Source organism: Perna viridis, chromosome 14 (assembly GCF_037379345.1).
Source record: "Perna viridis isolate PV_CMFRI_1.1 ecotype Kerala chromosome 14, ASM3737934v1, whole genome shotgun sequence".
Lineage (NCBI taxonomy): Eukaryota > Metazoa > Mollusca > Bivalvia > Mytilida > Mytilidae > Perna > Perna viridis.
Genome location: NC_142458.1, coordinates 1,854,566 through 1,874,880, shown reverse-complemented (window position 1 = coordinate 1,874,880; position 20,315 = coordinate 1,854,566). Strand labels below are relative to the sequence as shown.

At 34.2% G+C, this 20,315-nt stretch overlaps 2 protein-coding genes across 3 annotated transcripts; both read right to left on the bottom strand.

Annotated features, from left to right (window-relative positions):
* Positions 1–433: 433 nt before the first annotated feature.
* On the bottom strand, positions 434–8,261 carry LOC148597706 (uncharacterized). Of its 2 annotated transcripts, none has more exons than XM_088561953.1 (4): positions 8,142–8,261; positions 6,143–6,229; positions 3,899–4,027; positions 434–804 (listed from the first exon to the last, which is right to left on the bottom strand). In XM_088561953.1, the coding sequence occupies exons 2-4, from the start codon at positions 6,207–6,209 to the stop codon at positions 488–490; spliced, it is 513 nt and encodes a 170-aa protein (XP_088418079.1). In that variant the 5' UTR covers positions 6,210–6,229; positions 8,142–8,261; the 3' UTR covers positions 434–487. The 2 variants fall into 2 exon arrangements, with proteins under 2 accessions (XP_088418079.1, XP_088418078.1); XM_088561952.1 differs by lacking the exon at positions 8,142–8,261 and adding an exon at positions 7,301–7,410.
* Positions 8,262–11,564: 3,303 nt separating this feature from the next.
* LOC148597705 (BTB/POZ domain-containing protein 6-like) lies at positions 11,565–19,320 on the bottom strand. The gene is made up of 3 exons (XM_088561459.1): positions 19,263–19,320; positions 16,328–16,607; positions 11,565–14,930 (listed from the first exon to the last, which is right to left on the bottom strand). The coding sequence occupies exons 2-3, from the start codon at positions 16,600–16,602 to the stop codon at positions 13,778–13,780; spliced, it is 1,428 nt and encodes a 475-aa protein (XP_088417585.1). The 5' UTR covers positions 16,603–16,607; positions 19,263–19,320; the 3' UTR covers positions 11,565–13,777.
* Between the last annotated feature and the right edge of the window lie 995 nt (positions 19,321–20,315).

Genomic DNA, 20,315 nt, shown 5'->3' with positions numbered 1-20,315 from the left:
CCAGCTTAAGATTTGGAAAGATGGAGTTGTGGTGATTTAAGAGGGATTAAAGAAAAAGTTTTTCATATATTGCTCATGTTCCCAAATATCGCACTTATACCCCCTGGTGAATCTATCAAGTGAAGTAGATGCAAAAAAATAAATAAGCATGCAATAGAACTTCTATTGTAGCAGAAAAAGTTGTTGCTCTGATTTTTTTCCAACGCTTTCTATATCACTCTAAATGAACACATTCCCTTACGCACCACCCGCCTCGCCGCCCCAGTCCAGCACACTAACAGGACTATGGCGGCGAGGCAGGTGGTTCCATAAGGGAATGAGTTCGTATCTCATAAATATTATACACCATTATTTTCACTGTGAATTCTAAAAGATGTTGTGCATCGCTAATATAGTTTACAGCAGAAAATTTCATTTATAACAAGACTTCAAATGAAAATACAACATTTTGTATTGCATAAATTTATATAGTTTGAAGTGAGGAAATTTATTTATTTGACTTATCCCCCTTTGAATGTTTAGATCCAATCCCTAGGAAGTTGGTTATTGTTTTGATGGAGAAATGATTTGTCTCATTTTTGTATAATTCCGGGTACTGTTGTCTAAAAAACTCGGTTTTATCCGGACTTGTTCCTTTGGTTTTCATACATTCTCCACAACAGTTCATTCCAGTAACAAAGTTATTGTTGGCCGGGTTATCCTGCATCTTCGAGTCCATTTTCACACGCAGACAATACCGACCCGAGGTCAAGTTGTTGATTTCATAACACCTTCTGGCGTTAGGATAGTCTCCCCAAGGACAGTCTGCAAATAATACGAATTAAACGCACAGGTTACATGATTATGTAATGATTTGTCAAAAACGAACACTGAATAATTTGAAAACCTCCCTAAACCAAACACTGTTTAAGTCATCGTATCAATCTAAAAATATTGCAACCCTGGGTAAACTAATTTAATAGTTCAAAGGGGCTCAGTTTAGAAAGTTTTTACTGAATGCAATGAGTGTATACAAAGTAAGTACATGTAGAAGAAAAATACATAATATTAATACCAGATATGGGTTTAGTGAAGAGTAATCAGGATTATGTAACCACATTCTCCCAAGTCAGGGTTTTGAGTCCACTCTCGCTCTCTCAAACCCCTGACATCACTCATTCATATTTAGCGTGTATCGTCCAGCACCATCTAGTCAGTTACTTAAATTTAACCCGGAACCAAAATCCAATCAAATCACTCGTAATAGAAACTTTACGATATAACTTACAAAGTGGCTTTTGTTTGTTTGTTTGTTTGTCGGGGTTTAACGTCCGAGCAGCAATATTTCAGCTATATTCAGACGATGATCATGAAATTGAGGATAAAATGAACATGAGAATATGATGAAATGAAATGGATGGGACACATGGACAATGGGGTCGACAAATTTTGATTGCCACTGGAAATAGGGAGAGGTGGGTAGGGTCGGGCAATTTAGCCTCCTGTGGCGGAGCCCTATGGTTCCTACTCCGGGAGAATACCACAGTAGGGTTCTTTAACGTGCGAGGAACATGGCATCTTTTCCAACACGGTGCACCACTATGGTTTGCGGTCAGGTTTTCCGTATTATAGCCTGACAACCCCAGCATGTAACAAGCCAAGGGTACCCCATTCAACCACCTGGGGCACACATCCCAGTTACTCTGTGGGCAGAGCGCCCTAGCCCCCGGCTAAGGTTCTGAGCACTATTTAGTCGCCTTTCACGACAAGCTTAGCGCTGCTGCAGGCCTATTCTTTTAACACCCGGACCTGCACGGGTGGCTACCGAACTTCTCAACACAATTGCTGAAAAGGTGTGGAACATTAGTTTAAAAATCTTCATGAGATTATTTGCACTACATGTATAGAAAAGGTACGTAGCCTTTTTTATCTGACAAAAAAGATCAACTACAATCAGGATTTTTACACAGCTTCGAGAAAATGTGTTTTCAAGAATGACTTGATTAAAAATTTTACAAAAACTTTCCATAAATGTTCGAAATTATGCTACTTACATCTTTTCTACCTTTAAATTGATAGCATATTCTTGACCGATTGATCAATTATCTCTTGTAGTATCAGAGAAGCCCTTTCGATTATATTATGTGGTTAATCGATTAATCGTTCTTACACCACTACTTGGGAATTATATTAAAAATCTCAAAAAGGTATAGTTACATTCAAATTAAAACGTTCAAATCTCCAAATAACATCAATCAAATTGGTCGTAGTTTTTTAAGGGGCATCTTAAGGAGGTACATGTACGCCTGGTGTAAGGGACATAACTCTTGAAATCAGTGATATGTTTGCATCATATTCAATTTTACCAAAGCTTATCAAGCTTTCATTTGAATTAGATGAAAAATCAATCAAAGACTTAACTTAGGAGAAATTGATGTAAAATGTTTTACACAAACGCTCGAATGATATGTGAGGGTTTTGTCCCTTACCCTAGGTCTATACTTCCTTAATTGAGATTTTAGTGAAATCGTACTCTGATCCCAAACAGAAGAGAGGTTCTATCGAATTAGATGTTAGTTAACGCCTCATGTACATATTATTGCTGCAGGGTGGATCCCGATATTTTCAAAAGGAAATTTACAGAAAAAGGATTTAAGGCTTCTATTTGCTAATTTTTACCAAAATTTTGCACGAAATTGACACCTCCCTGGATTCCAATCTGTAATCTCATAATCTCCATTAATATTGGGGCAGTGGTGACATATTAGTCACTTTATTACCTGTATGTCCAAAATGAGTCAAATACCAAACAATGAAGAAAATGTGGAGATGGAACACTAAAATTTTTACAAGTATACATGTTGTATATACAAGTTGAAAAAAATAAAAGTACCTTCAGTTGGCAAATTGACGAGCACTCCACACTCGGATCTAACGTTCATCGATATATCGTCAATAAAGAATAAGCTAACAATTCATCGTAAATAGGAAGAATCCATCGATACATCGTTAATGAGGATTTTTTTAAGGAATTAAGGGGTTGTCTTGTAAAAGTAGAGAAATTATATTATAACTATCCGTTTTATTGTTATTATAGTGGTAAACTATTTCCCCATCACTACCCCAGTTTACGGGAGGGTTTAGTCCTCACAAATACATGCATGTTTAACCTCGCCATTTACATTACTGTACTTAACGTGCTTGTCTCAAGCCTGGAACCTGCAGTCCAATAATTTTCTTTGTTTCTCTTGTGTTTGTTAATTTTCTATACATTAAGTCGATTTTCGTCTTTTGTGAATAGTTTCACTTCACTTATTTTATGGCCTTTTACAGCTTGCTTCATTGTAGGGATTTTCATTGAAGACCGTGTAGTGTCCCGTAGAAGTTTAATTATTTGTTTTTTGTCTTTTGGTAGATCACTGACAATCATACCACATATCCTATGTTTATGATAAAGATTTCGACAACATTGATAAAATCTTTATAAAGCTTTATAAAATCTTTTCTTTTATAGGAAGACGGACAGACAGACTATCTCTTCCAAAAGTGGGGTATACTACCGGTATCTTATTGGGGTACAGTAGTACTTATGATATCTTATAAGGTCGTCTTCGAGTAATCTTTCTTCTTACTTACAAGTAGAAGTAACCCAACAGAGTTGGATTGTTTATTTCGTGCAAAAATTAGTGAGAAATTAGCAAATAACAGCCCGGCCCCCTTTTATAATCTCAGGATCCACTTCTGATTTTGCTCCTTTGCGGTTTAATTTCATTAAAACCCATTTACATTTATGATTTTCTTATCCGACTACGTTATTCTACACATACATGTAACAGTACATACTTTGATTTTTAACATAGTCATGAATAAAATTGTTTGTTCAAATATTGTGAACTCCAAAATTTGCCAAAGTACACACCTTGATCAACATACTCCTTGCTTATAACTGCCTGTAGACACGCATCTTTACAATGCCTATAGGTACTATACATATAGCAGTGTTTCCGGTACTCCAGCGTTTTCTCCGTAATGATTCGGCAATACGATTCTGAAACGTTACTTTATTATATAATTACATGTACATGTATATATGACATATATAACTACACAACAGCTCGGATGAACTTTGTTCTTTCAAACGGCCACTTTGGGAGTGGGCACCGGATGGACAAAATTCCTAGCTTATCCACTCTGTCCACCCATAGGAGTTAGTAAGCTATTTCCTTTGTATTATCACAAGTTTTGCAAGTACAATCAACTGAAAGAAATGCCGATAGGCCTTTGTCCAAAATCGAGCAATAGCTAGAGTGGGCACGGGCGGACTGCCCACTATGGGCCAGTAGAAAAGGCAATTGTATATATACATGTACGTCGCGTCTACCCCAAAGAGTTAGAGATAAAGAATAAGTACTACTGTAACAGAGACAGCCAAGTCAGCCTCATATCTTAACCTACACTTACAGATCGATGGTAAAGGAAATCTATAATAATTAATTGACCAAACTATGTGATAAATATGACGACGTTTCATTCCGTATTTTCAAATCTGTGGCAATATCCCTTCAGCGCATGCGTATAGAGTTTTCATATCACAACTCATACATGTACATGTACGTTATGCCATAGCCGCCATAACTATGCAGTCTTTACGTACAGTGCTACGGCTACAGTAGACCACCTACAGTTAGGTTTCTGGAACAGGGTTACATGTATGTTGAGCACAACAAGATTATCACTACAGTAGTTTTATAGTCATCACCATGAACTCATGGATCGTGACGGTGTATCCATCTGCACCATGAGAACCGATTTGTTCAAAGTGTCATGATTTTTCTTTCCTCGTTCGTCTACCCTGGGCTTGACTTTTTATGAGCAACTCGGTAGGTGTTTCTAGTAAAGCAGAGGACGCTTACCCTACCGGTGCACCTGGTCCATGCTCCCAGTTTTTACTGGAATCCGAGTTGCTCATTTACTTTTGTTGCTTTGTACATATTATTTTGGTTTTTTTTCTTCTATTTTTGTTGTTTGTTTCTATTTACCCTGTCTGGTCGTTGTGACTGGATTACATTCTTTTGATTTCCGCCATAATTTTGGTTCCCTTGATTAATCTTCGAAAAGCAGGTACTTACGAATATTTGACATGTTTCTTCGTTACAAACGACATTAAACAAGAAAGATACTTGTACGTTCATGTACTAGTTTCAGACCAACACATTATTTTCCCAAGAGCCTCTTAAAAAATTAGATCCTTTATATAGAATTTCAATCAGCTCAATGTTAGCGATGAAAAGTGATCATGTGACATTACATCGATGCAATACAACGAGATGCCAAAATGAACACGTCCTCATTGTGTGATCGTTCCAACCTTTGATTTCAGAATTGAAATGAGACCGGACATGGATAAAAGCCACGATTAAATCAGTTGATTTGTATGTCGATAGCTTATTTTTTTTCAAGGGCAGCATTTCTGACGAGTTGAAGAGGAACATGTAAGCGGAGGAAGAGTAAAATAGTAAAAAAAAGCACACCATACAGGAAATAAAGAAAACTTACATGTACTTCCGTCTAAAAATCGCACAAGAAAGGCACATGCTATATGTACAGTATGTCTCACCTTATTCCTTAAATGCTATTTATTTTAATCTTTAAAATGCTGTCGGGACCTGTAGACGTGCTCATTAGATATTATTTTTTGCTACCACGGAAATAAATAAAAATGAAAAAAATACTGAAGAGAAACATGAAGTGGACGGGTGGATGCGCTGTTCTTGTGTGACAGTGATTTTACCTCCATAATAACATTAGGTCAGAAATCTTTTTGACCTTTAAATAAATATGAAGACACTATCAAAAATAAGTATATTTTCTTCGTTCGTTAGATCAGTACTGCCTCTGGTATTTTGTTCAAACAGTGTGATTTAAAAATCAGTTACAGGAGCTAGGTGTTGACAGATGGACAGACTGTGATAGACTACCTGTAGTACCTTAATAATAAGTCATATAAAGATGGTTCCAAAATTAGTTTCGGCCACTTCCCCTACCCCAAGTATTGGAGCTTCTTTACTCCTTATAACGGTCATAATTAAGTATAAAATAAATGTACAGTAATTTCGTTTTTGTAAACGGGCAAAAACTTAAGATAAAATTTTACAATACTTACTATCTTTAGCTGATACAAAAGATGTCAAGGCGGCCGCCATGAAAGTGGAAAGAAATATCAAATCCATGGTCCACTACACTAAAATGTCTAGGGTAAAATTTCAAAAGTTAGACATACATATAAAACTTAAAAATACAATTGCATTAAAACCAACAAGGTAAATACATGTATAAAAACAAGACTTGTTTACAGTACAATAGAAAAAGAAACAGATCTGATGAAACCAAACAAAGACACCACTATATAATCCCATCAAGAATAGTAAATACTTACAGAGATCACCAAAAGGTCTTCAGTGAGTGTAAACACACCTTAAAGTAAGCTCTGAAAGGCCTCAAAGGACAAAAGTAATAAAATCCACGGAGACAATTCTTCTAAATCAAAATAAACATACAATGGCCTTAAAACAAACAAACATGCCGGGTAAATACATGTACAAAACGTATTTACAGTACAATGTACTAATAAATATAAGTCTGCATTGCACATAGAAATACAATATACATGTACAAGAAATACAAATCACGTTCGGTGACCCCCTTGAAGTATGTTGTTAATTATGCTCAACAAATACATGTTGTAAAATGTCTGTTTCTTGCTAGATTACCTACTCTATTTATTGTGCCAACCCTACACATTTATGGTATTTTTTTACTCAAGCTCCGTTAAATTCTAGTCTGAATAAAACTGTTTATCCTGATAACCTTAACGTAAAATGTTTTCGAAAAAATAATATAATTTCACTACCTATTTTTATCTTGCTGGTACATGTAGCAGAAAACAATAGTATCGTGACATTTGGCCTTACATGAAAATTTTGGACAAAATGGGCAATAAAAGACAGGACCCCCTTTCCAAAATGGCTGGATCCGCCCCTAAAATTACGTTCTGCAAAATCTTTTTTTGAAATTAACGTGGTTTAGCTAGATCTCTCCCAACTTCGTTCGATAAGTTTACAGATGCGTTACTTACATAAACAAAATATCTTTCAAACTACATGTAGTATGTACCTTCATACATACACCGACCTATTCTTTTAAATAGAATGACTCAACAAACGTCATGATAATCTGGACTAGTTTATGTTTTTTTTTTTTTATCCCGACAGCTACATGTATCATTAGATAGTACATTTGAATGTCTTTATCATCTACCAACCTCTAAACCTCAGTACACGCTTCAATCTATTTTTTTTTTTCAAATTTGACGCCAAAATCCTTGTCAACTTGATTGTACCGCTTGTACCTTTTTCACGAAAGACTTCTCACCAGGAAAGCTCTAAAAACTGGACTCGATTAACGGTTGAGTTGTGTCAACACACAGCTCGGGGTTTTCTTTTCGTCGAGATATACAGTTACGGATACAGAGGGGTTACATGGGGTTGATGTCTCCTTTTTATTGGAAAATTTGTCATTTTCATGTGTTAAATTGACAAAAAAATGGCAGATAATGACCTAGCACCCCACTCTTTTTCCCGAGGATCCCCGACTGGCACCCCTCCTTTTCAAAGTGTCTGGATCGGACCCTGGTATCATTTGTATATATTACAAGTCTACTAAGTACTGTACTATTTTGAGAGAGACTTTAAGTTAACAGAGATAAGTTTTACATTCATTCGATAACAATATAAACAGGAAACTGTGGCGGATCCATAAATTCCGATTTTCAGAGGCAGCAAAACATTCGAACAAATAAAAGGATATTAAACACTCGAACAATAAATTTCATTTAAACGGAACCAATGAATCACTTAATTACGGAATGATTTATAAGCGTCAGTGGTGACCCCCGCGGACCTATAACACTTTACTGGTTAATTTCGTGCCAAAATTGGGTGAACTTGAACAAATAATAGCCCGGAATCCCCCTTTTTAAAATTTCTGCCACCAGCACCTCAAGTGTTGTGTGAATACTGTAAAATAAATTGTTAGTGTGCCAGAATAATAAAGAATACGTTTAAGAAAAAATTGTAGAGGCCTCGATGAAAAAAAAAACTTACCTTTAATTCCACAAACGTTTTAATTTTACTATGAACTAAGTCACATCTGTTCAATAAGAGGAGTCAAGAGGAAAATCTAAAATTTAAGATGATGGGCGTCATTTGTTTCTAAGGCTAAACGACGCTTTATTTTAGTCACGAACCAACCATAACATTCAGAAAGCCCAGGCGACACATTTTTATTTGAATTTGGAAACAGAATTCGCTCAATCATTTGTGATTCATTCAAAACATGAACTGTCCGATCATTCATGTTGGGTTGCTCGAGGGGTGGGAGATTTTCGTCCAATAAGCAGTTGAACTAATCATCCAAGGGGTTCATCGCAAACATACAAAACCTGGCAAGGGAGGTCGTAAAAATAGTATGTCCTTAAAAAAAACTATGGACGTTTGTATATAGCTTTATATTTTGTTTTTGTTTCTCTGCATTCATTACACTGCATGATTGTATTTCGACTTCATGTAATGTCTTGAAATTGCTAACGTTTAATTTTGTGTGTCAGAACCTGACTTTGTATGAAACTATATATTTATTTTAATGAAAAATATTTCAAGCTGACTGAATTAGCCCTTAAGGCACCTCACATTACTTGATTGAGGATTTAAAGAGGTTGTAAATACTGCATTAAGAGGGATTAGTCACGGAATCTTTCAATTGTAAAAGCATGTGCAAGAGTGGAGTGTTACAAGTGCAAGTTAATCGAGTGATAAATATGCAATATTACAGAGCCCTATAAGAGACATGCAAAGAAGAAAATGTGCATGCGCACAATAAGTTCTTATGCGTTCATTACAATTAATTAACAAGACCAACTATTCTTAAACTAATATTTCTAAAAGGTTTAGAGGCATTACGCCATGAATATGGCCTAAAAATATCAACTTCGTTGTTAGAACATAAAAGTTGTTCATTAACAGTATGATATAAATGTTGAATAACATTTATATCCAGAATACTATGTCCATACCAAAAAAAAAAACAACTTTATATCTTCACTTATGATAAAGTATGTAATATGTAGTTGTTCCTTGCCAAAAATATGACCAGAAAGTGACCAAAAAGTACAAAACTTGATAGAATATCTGACTATTGGCACAGTGAATATTGATCAACATCAAGCAATTTTTCAAGGCAAGAATTATCAGAAGAATGCTTTCTAATTTGTGATTAAATCATTCAACACTTAGTGATTAATTTTCAGCTGCATTTTAGCCAATAAGACCCTCTTATCGCCCCTTCTCCTTTAAAGAATAAATTATTTGCCTCTGCACACCCCCTATGTGTAGAACAACTTTCAAAGATGTATATGTACAGGTAGCTTAAAACCTTAGGAGATAGCCACTCAAACAATGTACCACATATTTCTCCCAAATAATAAGTTCTATGATCTTTAATTTCGGCAACATTTTCTGAAATCAAATTGGTCCTCCAACAATCTCCTCCGAAGACCTGCAGATAATCGCTTCCTGATTGACTACACGTACATGTAGCTACATAAATGTACATGTACCTTATATAAAAATACAGAGTGTATGAGCACTACTCATTACAAATCTACAAACTGTTTCCGATGTACTAATAAATAAGCAAGAACTGGTTACAACGAAAGATCGAGTGGCAAAGAAATCTCTGCAACATCTACAAAATTAATCCACAACAACCCTATGTCCACATCGCACAATATTTGGAGGAGTGTTGGATATTCGAGGTAAAAGCTAGGCTGAATAAGCAGACGTACATGCTAAAAACAACCAAAGCCAAGTACAGTTCTCATTTTTCAACGCAGTGCGCCATGTGTAACAGAAGATGAAGATCTGTATCACTTTCTGGTAGATTGTATACAATTGAACGGAATGGGAATAAGACAAAGGCTATGATCCAAGTTCTTTCCAAGATGTGGAAACATTACTCAACTGATAATAGACTGTACCAGCGAGAAATTCCATAAAGAGTTGTAATTAAAAAGGAACACCACATAACCATCACACAGCTTACAAGAAACGTCGATTTTTGAGAGGCTAAAATTATTGAATGAGGTTGAAATGAGGATGGACTGACAGTGATTTCGTGTTACTCTTTACCCGGTTTCGTTCCGTGATTTTGTCTGTGCTTCGTACTTTCCTAAACTCCGCGACGTGGGAGGAAATTTTAAGTAACACCACATCGGAGTACCACTGTACATGTATATTCAACGATAACAATAACTGTAAATAAATCACACCGGGTGTGGATGGACATATCGTTTTTACACTTTTTTTACGTTTTTTTCATCGATATATCTTACCTTGAGAAGTTTGCCGAAATAGAACGGCGGTTCATACCAAAACAATTAGCAGCAGAAAAGAGAAACAGAACTGTACTAATTTGCATAAATGGGCGGTGTTTAGCAATGAATGTGGCAGATGTGTTAAGCTTTGAAATAGTGAATATAGTTACTCTTTGCATAGGATATTGGTCATGCACATCTCTATAAATGTCTAACAAAATTCAAATATGTTGCTCAAATTTTAAAATGTTGTAGGATCCGGAGATAGTCGGACGAACCATGTACATTCTTTTGTACTACCTTGCCGGACAGATGAACAGACGGACAAGGGTAATTAAATATATATATGTACCATGGTGTATGCCCTAGACCTTGGTCGCGAGTTCATAAAAATCAATTTATTCGGGAACGTACTGTAAAAGTTGAATGTACACGTACAGCATGTAGTTTTAAGATATAGGACCATCATACTGGGTGTATACAACTTCCAAAGTCAGTATTTCTGCTTTTATCCCCAAATTTACAATAATAAGTAATAAAATAAAACAAAATATAAGGTACACCTTGGGATGTAACATGTACATGCACACGTACATTTTGGAATTAAAAAAACGATATTAATTCTTCAGTGTTAATCTCAGTAAGAATCAGGCAGTGGGTGAAACATGGTATTAAAAACACACAATCTTGAAAGTTTAATTGGACTACTTGCATCAGAATCAAGGAAAAAAATGCAAGATTTCCCAGATCACTTTGGTAAATTGATTTTAAATTTTTCATTGAAATGCATTGAAAACACTTCAAATGGCAGATAACTCTGTCAAAAACCTAATTTTTTCTAACATTCTGTTTTTTCTGAGTAAATGCAGTGGTGCAGAAATCTAACAATGGTTTTTTTTTCAAATAGAGAAAGTATCTTTGAAGGAAATAAGATTGTCATGTTGAAAAGCCCACATGCTTGTTTCTGATTTTTCACATTTTGCCTAATTCTTACATAAACTTACACTTAAAAATATAACAACAAGCAGAAATCTTAGTAACTGATCTTCCTACCTAGTTCTGACACTGCACAACAGTATAAACTGCAAAAACAACAGAGTCTCTTTTAACAATAGAACATTTTCTAACAGTGGAACCTGAACATACAACAGTGTCATTTTTCACAGTAGAATATTTTTTTTAACAGTACAAACAAAATAGATCCTTTCTATCAAAGTGTTATATTCACATGAAACAAGATATAAAAAAATAGCAAACTACAAATATAATACATGTATTAGAAAACAATGTAGATCATACCCATGAATATTCATTACACAAAATTCTAATGAAAAAAATCTGTAGATAATAGAGAATAAACCTTCAAGTCTGTCTAAAAATCAGAAAACAACAAATGAAAAACACACGTTAAAAAAAAAATCAACTCCTGGAAATTGACTTTAACATATTAACATAACAAAAGTAAGATTTTCAATGGACAAGTGATGAGGGAGTCAATAGAAATGAAAAATAACCATGAAGTAATAGATTATTGAGGTAATACGTCAGTTGGAATTACACAATTATCACTACAAATTTTAAAGTGAAAACAATGCATAATTTTTATAAATATTTTTCTTGATGATTAAGAATATTAAGATTAAGTACCAATCCACTAGTACCATACATATTTAATTACAGTGTATATAAAATTTTACTAATTATGGAGAAATAAATAATTTGTCACCAGCAATGTGCAAAAGATTGTGTGCTTAATTCTCATCTTTTTATAGCTTTTACCATTTATTTGAACCAAAAAAAAGTTTGTTTTTGACTTGTCACAAAAAAAATAAATATATTGGTTTTCACAAAAAGCAAAAACAAAGAGTTTGTCTCGAAAAATAATCTATAGCAACATCCTCCACCCTCTTCCCTCTTCCCATACCTAGAAAATCAAACAATTCCTGCTTTAAACCTATTAAGTTTTCGAAAATTGGTTACAAAGCAGAGTTAGAAATAATAGCCCGCCTGCCAACCCGAGACTGTCTATTTTTTTGGTAGGGCTGGCTAATTTTAGCAAAAATCTATATAGCCATATAGTAAATATATCAAATAATTGTATTCAGGACTGGCTAGAATTTGAGAGTGAGTTCCTACCATGAATTAAGCTAATTGTCATAGTCTATTGTCTATTAAGGAAAAGAAACTAAGCTTTCAAATATTAATAAATATTCCTTCATTGTTTCATTTTCAAACAGTACTTGAGAATACATTGACATACATTTAAATATATGATAAAAAAAACTGTTTTGTTTTTTTTTAAATCTATATGAGCCCCACTTATCTCAAGTTTATCATGTTTTTAGGTTGATACAAACTGCTATAAAGCTGTCAACAAAACAAAATATGTGTTTCCAATAACTGAACCAACCCTTATTTTTCACTTCCAACTTTAAATTTGTTCACCATTTTTTTTCCAAACATAAGTTCCAACAGTGTTGCCTTCGGTAAAATTTTTTGATTAATCTTACCACTAGATTATTGCTTGAGATACCAATAAAAAGTGTTTTAACCTTTAAAGAGGATGTCCATGTAAAAATCAGGCAGATCATATGATATGGTTGGCACACAGTATATTTTATCCCACTTATTTTTTTTTGTTTCAATTTAATGTTTATATCTGGAGATTTTTTATTGTTATGAAAATTGTAGCATTAAACAAATTTCAAAGAATACATGATGTAAATTAAAATTGTGATCATTTTCATATTATTTAGAACTTTTTTTCCTAATTCATATAAACTGAAAGTCAATCAATACTACAGGTTTCTGAAGTATAAACTGTAATCATAAACTAAAAATAATACAACATAACACACATTTACAAATTTTGTTAAATTTCACCTTTTTCCCAACAATCTGTTTATGCTAAAATTTTCACAAAAATCAAAAACCCCAGTGAAAACAGCACTTTGATTTGTATCTGTGCATTACAATGCATTATTGGAGAAAATGTCATTTTGATTGGTTCATCAAATTTATTAATCCTGTCCAAAACTTAGTTTGCATTTACATTCAATAACTATATTAAAAGTGTATTTGCCTATGTCAAGAACTACCTAATGTCATTGAAAGATAATTAAAGACTTGTGTTATTCCTCAAGTAAACCATTGATGTGGATTGTGGAACTATGAAAAGTCCATGACCTTCAGGGGTTCAAAGTAATCTTCATGGAATGAAGGTCTAATCTAAAAACTAAAATTCAATAGAAAAGTGTCAATGACATGATTTTAAGTAAATGAAATGAATTATAAAAGTGCTAGGTCTTAAAGTTTGGGTCACAGACCTCAGACCACCACTAATTTAAACCCCTGATCTTCCACTGCTGATTATACAGGATAGAGTGTTATATCTTGTACAATGTCTATCCCCTCGCAAGCTACTTTGACAACCTGGGATGTTGATATTTCTTTACTGATCCAGCTGTCTTTAAGTAGCGGTATTGTTGAATCTAGCTCTTCCCAATCAGTTTCTGTTTTATTTGTAAACAGTGCATCGTCTTCTGAGATCATCACCTCTATAATGATTTCCTTGTTGGCTTTAATCACATGATCTAAACGGACATAACAGTTCCTGTACTCTGTAAAATCACAAACGGCTTTTTTACTGAATGATGTCCCCTTAATTTGGCACAGAACTGAAGCTTTTTCTACAGTTGATGATTCTTGGTCACGTTTTAAAGGTACAATGTTTAACAAGCTTATCTTAAATGGTTTTGAAGAGTGCAAGTGGATTCTAGCACAATTTCGAAGATGTTTTGGCAAGCATACAAGAAAACCTCGTCCTGGGAGTTTCTCTGCAATATCTCTCAGCATGATAGCAGGAATATCATTCCGACCACATGTTTCAAACTCATCTGGTAATTCAATTAAAGGTAATGAGCTATCTTCTGGCCTAGTTAATATTCTTAAAAATGTAAGCTGCTCTTTTTCTGTCAAAATCTCACTAGGAATTACAGTCTCATTAAAATCATGTACACTCATGTTCAAAAACCGAATCTGATACAATACATCACCGAGAAGTTCCCTTCGTCTATCAACTTTTTCTAGCACTTCTGGTTCAGCCTTGCGTTTTTTTGCTGGAGTATTTTTCCTCTCCTGTGCTGAGGCAGAAGTAGATTCCTCTTCGACTTTTGTCTCAACCCATTTCATAACAGCTTTGAAAATAAGAACCTCATCAGTTGAGAAACCACCACATTCTAAAACTCGCTTCAAATTTTCTTGTGACAGGGAGAGAAAATCCTCACTATTAATTATATCTGTAGCATGTTTACACATGAAACTGTGTGCTTCATCTGTCAAATTGTACAATGAGAAATCAGCTGCCTGTTGAAGGATTGTACAAGCATTATGAAGACTAAGATTTTGATGAAGGTATGATTCACAATCTGCTGTCAAACTCTCCAGTTGGTATTTTTGGGATGCGTGAAGTAGTTCACCAACATTATCAGCAGTAATCAACAGCTTATCTGTGTAAATATGTCTACAAATAATTTAAATAGAGTTAAAATAGAAATGGATGCAATAAGTGAGAATCAGAGTAATAAAATAGTAGTTCTCTCCCTTTGAACACTTTTTTAAGTGTAATTTCTTCAAGCACTGTAGTTTCCGTAAAATCACCAAAAATGGAGCTCTAAGGGGAACATACACTATGAAGTTACACTTTCATTGTGGTACAATTTCTTTTGCTATTTAAATTTGAAGGGGGCTTTACATGTATTAAAATTTCTACTAGCCCTGATAAATTTTTACTTGTCTCTGGCATAGGGCTAGTGGCTAAAGGCACAGACTTCAATGTTAAAAAAGCATTTATGTTTGCAATGAAAATTCACAATTTCTTGGGAATTTGAATATTTGGTTTTCCTGAATACCACAAAAATAGTCCTTCTAAAGTGTTTTCGATTTTTTTTTTTTTAATTTAATGTACATTTTCATTAGGCCAAAAAAAAAATATGTATCGGGTTTCCCGACCGACCCTAATTTTTTCTCCCAACCCTAATACATTTTTTCTCCAAAATTGACAAAATTGGTAAGCAGTGTCAAGGAGTAATTGTGAAGTTTTCATGTATTGAAAACCTAGCAGATTTTATTGAAGTTCCTCATTTACAGGTCCACTTAAGGAGGTAGACCTAGGGTAAGGGACACAACTCTAAAAAATCATTGGAATGTTTGTATTCAGCATTGTACATCAATGTTATTTAAGCATCTAATTTACTTGGATTCATTTTATTCTGCTTCAAACGAACGCTTAAGAGGCTTTGGTGAAATTTATTATAAAACAAACATATCACTGATTTCATGAGTTATGTCCCTTACCTTAAGTCTACCTCCTTAAAATCTTCCAATCAGCAGAAAAATTGTTAAATTGATACACTTAGGGTTATAAATTCCAAAAATTGCAAAATTGTTACATTTAACATTAGCAATACAAACCTTTAAAATTAGAAAATGCTCATTAAAAGACACCCCACAGTCTTCGAAATTAAATTTATTTTAGCATAGACCTACAGCAAATTTTCATGAAATTATATTTTAAATGTATATAAAATGACTAGAATTCAGCGTAGATCTGCACATTTTGTTACAGACAATGTCTATGGGTCTACCACTTATTTCAAGCGCTGCCCCCTATTATGGCAAACAAAAATAAAAACATCAAGCAATTGATATCAGTCAAATCTGATTTTGAACTCCACATCATGGCATACCTACAAGCTTCTGTCAAAATAATAAGTGGAATTAATAAATACTGAGAAAACCGGCAATTGTGCAGACAAACACACAACTATAGCACCATGATCAATATTTACCACCCTATTTCTAAACAGGAAGTATAAAAAATAGATTCGTCTGTTGCTTGCAAGGTACACATGTACTTACTTAAGCATAAGCCTAAAAATCTTAGGTGTAATGTCTGTAATTTTAACTGTGGATCCACGCTCTGCCAAATCACCACAGAACATGGCTTTAAAAACTGGACTTTTCGCTACAAGGATCATTTTATGAGCAGGGACAGATGGTGTAGATTTTTTTTTAGGAAAGCTGAAGTGTATATCAGATAGCTTTTCATCAAGGTACATTTCACCCACACAGTCTGCTATGGACCTCCGAGGCCCAGTGGAGAAGACACTAGTAGTTGATTCTGACTCACTCATAGTGCCTGAAATAGAAAGTTATAACATGAGACTGCTTCAACATTGGAAGTGCATACATATAAAAATATTACTGGGCAAGTGGTGTGATTTATTGGGATTGGTTAAGACCAAATAACAAAATATGTGTGGTTCTGGTCACCTCTTTGAATAAAAAAGGGTCAGTAGATCAGAAAACTATTTTTTATTTTTTTATTTTTTCAAAAACTCAAGAGGTAGGCTTGAAATGTTGCTAAATCTTGCACCATGATCATCTAAGCGTTCTATGATAACATTAATTACAACAAATGGTCACTAGACAATCATCACAAACAGGATATTAATCTACCGCTTTCAGTTGTCTCATGGGTGCAGCTGAAACATTTATGAAAGTGTTGCTTACTACTGAAAATGCAGTTTAGTCAGCAGAAGTTAGGAAAAACATCCAGATTGGTCAGTTTTAACAATTTCTTTTTTCCTTTTGACAAAAAAATCTAGAGTCAGCAGTAAAAAAATGGACTCAGTCAGATGACTGTAACCACACATATCTTTTTTTTTTATTTGGCCTTAACTAGACTTAAAAAAAACTCCACATTCAAACAATTCATTATTCCTGACCTGTACTGAACTTCTGTTCTAGGCTGAATACACAAATTAGTATCAAACCTTTTTTACACCTGTAATCTGGAATTTTTTTCAATATAATAGTTGTAAATTCCACGTCCACAACAGTCAATAAGTAACAAGCTCTGCCAAAACTCTCCTCACCTGCTATTCCACATGTAAACATTTCAAAATGTCATAAAACAGGGATTAAAATGATCAAAACTTCAACAGAATACAGGACACAACATTCAAGCTTAATTAGATGTGACATTAGAAGCATTAAAACTCCTTGGTATTCTAACAATCCAAATTTTTTAATAGTTCAGCCCCTAACCAAACAAATCATTATCCAAATATTAAAAAATGGTCGGGGAAATTTTAGACTATTGACCACTATGGACCGTCAATACGACAGACATTATAGCGAGGACCATGAAGGGGGGTGAGCTGTACAGTTATAACATGTAATATCTGAATTTCCCTTTAGGTTCCTCAATATACCGATGAAAAAAAGTCAAGTCCTGGGCGTAACCGTTCCTTTAACAAAACAAAATAAAAATACATATTTTAAGATTACATTTCAGTAAAAATAACTTCATTTTTCTAATATTCGCACATTTTTTTTTAATAATTAAAAGAAGAGAAAATCGATATGATGTGTTTTTAAAAAAAAATTTTTTTAAAATATAAATCTGATAGTATCTTAACTGAAGCATAGCTAAGATAGGAAACACAATCATTTTCTTTTTTGAAATTTACATATACTGTCAGTTGTCTGCATTTTATTTACATCACATGCAATGTGTAAAATATTCCCATCATCCGTGGAGAACTGTATTATTTCCGTTATCTGTACAAATTAATCAAAACTAAAAAAGATGTTGCTGGGTAAAAAATAGTAAAGTATGGCAAAGTGCTACTAATTCATTTACCATTTTGAAAGCAAGTGGGAAGAGGACCCCCAAAAAATTAATGTTCAAAATTTTAGAATAACAATTATTTTACTCATCATTAAAAAAAAAAATTAAAAAATGATTCTGTATTTTCCCCATTATTTAACAAGGCAGATTTTCAAATAGAAATATTGATTTAACTTGCTGCTGAAATAAAACTTCAATATTTAAATATTGCGCTTGCACCAAAAGATGGTAAACCTCATGGTCCTCACTGAAAGAAGCAATGCCTACTCATGTAATATTTATAGTCAGAAATGAACATAATTCAATCATCCCTTAACAAATATTTAGTACTCAGGTCGAGTCAGGGATAGATCCACTGTGTGTGGTGGATTCCAGAACTTGCAGAAGGTTAAAAAAAAATTGGGTTAATGTTGCTCATGTTTGCTCAAACAAAAGGGTTCCTTGTTCTGTAAATCCCCTTTTGGGATTCAGTGATCTGGATGTTTTCTGATTTGACTGCACACTAAAAGGGCCCACTGGCAGTACCAGTATTGCATTGCATATCCCTGAGCGGGTGTACATCAAAACATGGATGCTACAAAAATATAGTGCATTTTCTTTTTGCCTCTCTACAGACTAATGTTTTGTCAAAAGATATGAACAATAACTTATAAAATAGAGCAAACATCACACTGTAAGATGAAAAACTTTTTTCAAAGAAAATCTAACATCACATAAAAATGTTCAACTGAAAAGGTTGGTTTAATGAGTGCAAAACGAAAGTGAAAGTAGATAAAATGGCTATTTATAGTTCAAGACTACTTCTCTGTCCGATCTTCGTGGACTCACCCTATTTTCTTTACGGGAAATTATTTTTTCACGTCCTTAGAAATGCCACATAAGTGAAAGTTTTATTTAATCAATTGACATATTTTTTAAAAAATCCTGAAGTATATGCACTTATACTATGCACTTCACTACAGAAGTCTATGGGAAAATTAGTACGATACTGAAACCTGGCACTGGCACTGAGTTAGCGGCCAAATCAGAAAACAGCCCCGAAAACTGAATCCCAAAAAAAAGGATTACTGGTTCTGCAGTGCAAGTGACGCAACTGGCACAAAATTAAACAAAAAAAGGGGTTGCAAAATATCTTTCATCCTATAGTATGCTTCTTACAATATTAATAGTCTACAGGGTGAATCTGGTTACCATAATGTGACTTCCAACAAGGAACCAGTTTGGCGTGCTTACACTAAAAACCTGAAAACAACTCAGGGTACGTCACGTATAATTGTGTGCACTGATTTATTCATACCATGCGTTTTGGCTTCTGGAATAGGGTTATGTTGCTACAAGATTAAAGTCATCACTACAGAAGTTTTATGGTCGTCATCATGAACTCGTGGATCGTTATGGTGTATCCATCTGCACCATGAAAACTGATTTATTCAACGGGTCATAGTTTTCCTTTCTTTGTTTGTCTACCCCGGACTTGACTTTTTATGAGCAACTCGGCGGGTGTTTCTGGAAAAGCAGAGGGCGCTTACCCTACCGGTGCACCTGGTCCATGCTTCTAGTTTTTAGTGGAGCCCGAGTTGCTCGTTTGCTTTTGTTACTTTGTATGTATGATTTTAGTTACTTTATGTTCTTTGTTTTGTATGTCTATTGATATTTAGCACTGTATAGCTAAACTAAGAGCGTTTAATTTTCCTATACATTTTTTTTACTTTTTTGTGAAAACATTACCTGTAATAAAATTTTAATGAGTTATCGAGATGCAAAAATAGAAGTAAAATAATCTGGGTCCCGAATTCCTTTGCTCATTTCAAAGCTGGAAGAATATGTGCATGTGGCACCATAATCCTGTTTTAAAGTTAATAAGCATAATATATCCATCTTTAAGTATGGACAGGTTACAGGGCGGCATTCATTTGGTCATCCTAAAAAAATTCCTAGTTTCTCATCCAACATTTTTTTTCAAAATTAGGGAGCTGTCGGTCGAATTTTATTTAACTTTTTATTAAGTGAAAAAAATGACATATATTGGGAAAAAAATAAAAGTAAAATTTTTCAGGGAGGGTGAAAAAATTGGAACAGGATGAGAATTTATGATATTTTTCTTATTTTGGCCTGAACCAAGAAAGGATTATATCCTTGATTTCAGGTGGATAGAAGCGAGGCAGCATAATCTTTTGGGGTAAAAAAAACATCGAGATTTAAGGGGGGCGC

Coding starts and splice junctions, on each gene's coding strand:
- LOC148597705 (XM_088561459.1), bottom strand. CDS start 16,602: ATGAGTGAGTCAGAATCAACTACTAGTGTCTTCTCCACTGGGCCTCGG. Junction 14,931..16,327: donor ATTTTTAGGCTTATGCTTAA/GTAAGTACATGT, acceptor AATTATTTGTAG/ACATATTTACACAGATAAGC.
- LOC148597706 (XM_088561953.1), bottom strand. CDS start 6,209: ATGGATTTGATATTTCTTTCCACTTTCATGGCGGCCGCCTTGACATCT. Junction 4,028..6,142: donor TTTTGTATCAGCTAAAGATA/GTAAGTATTGTA, acceptor GTAACGTTTCAG/AATCGTATTGCCGAATCATT. Junction 805..3,898: donor CAAGGAGTATGTTGATCAAG/GTGTGTACTTTG, acceptor TATTATTTGCAG/ACTGTCCTTGGGGAGACTAT.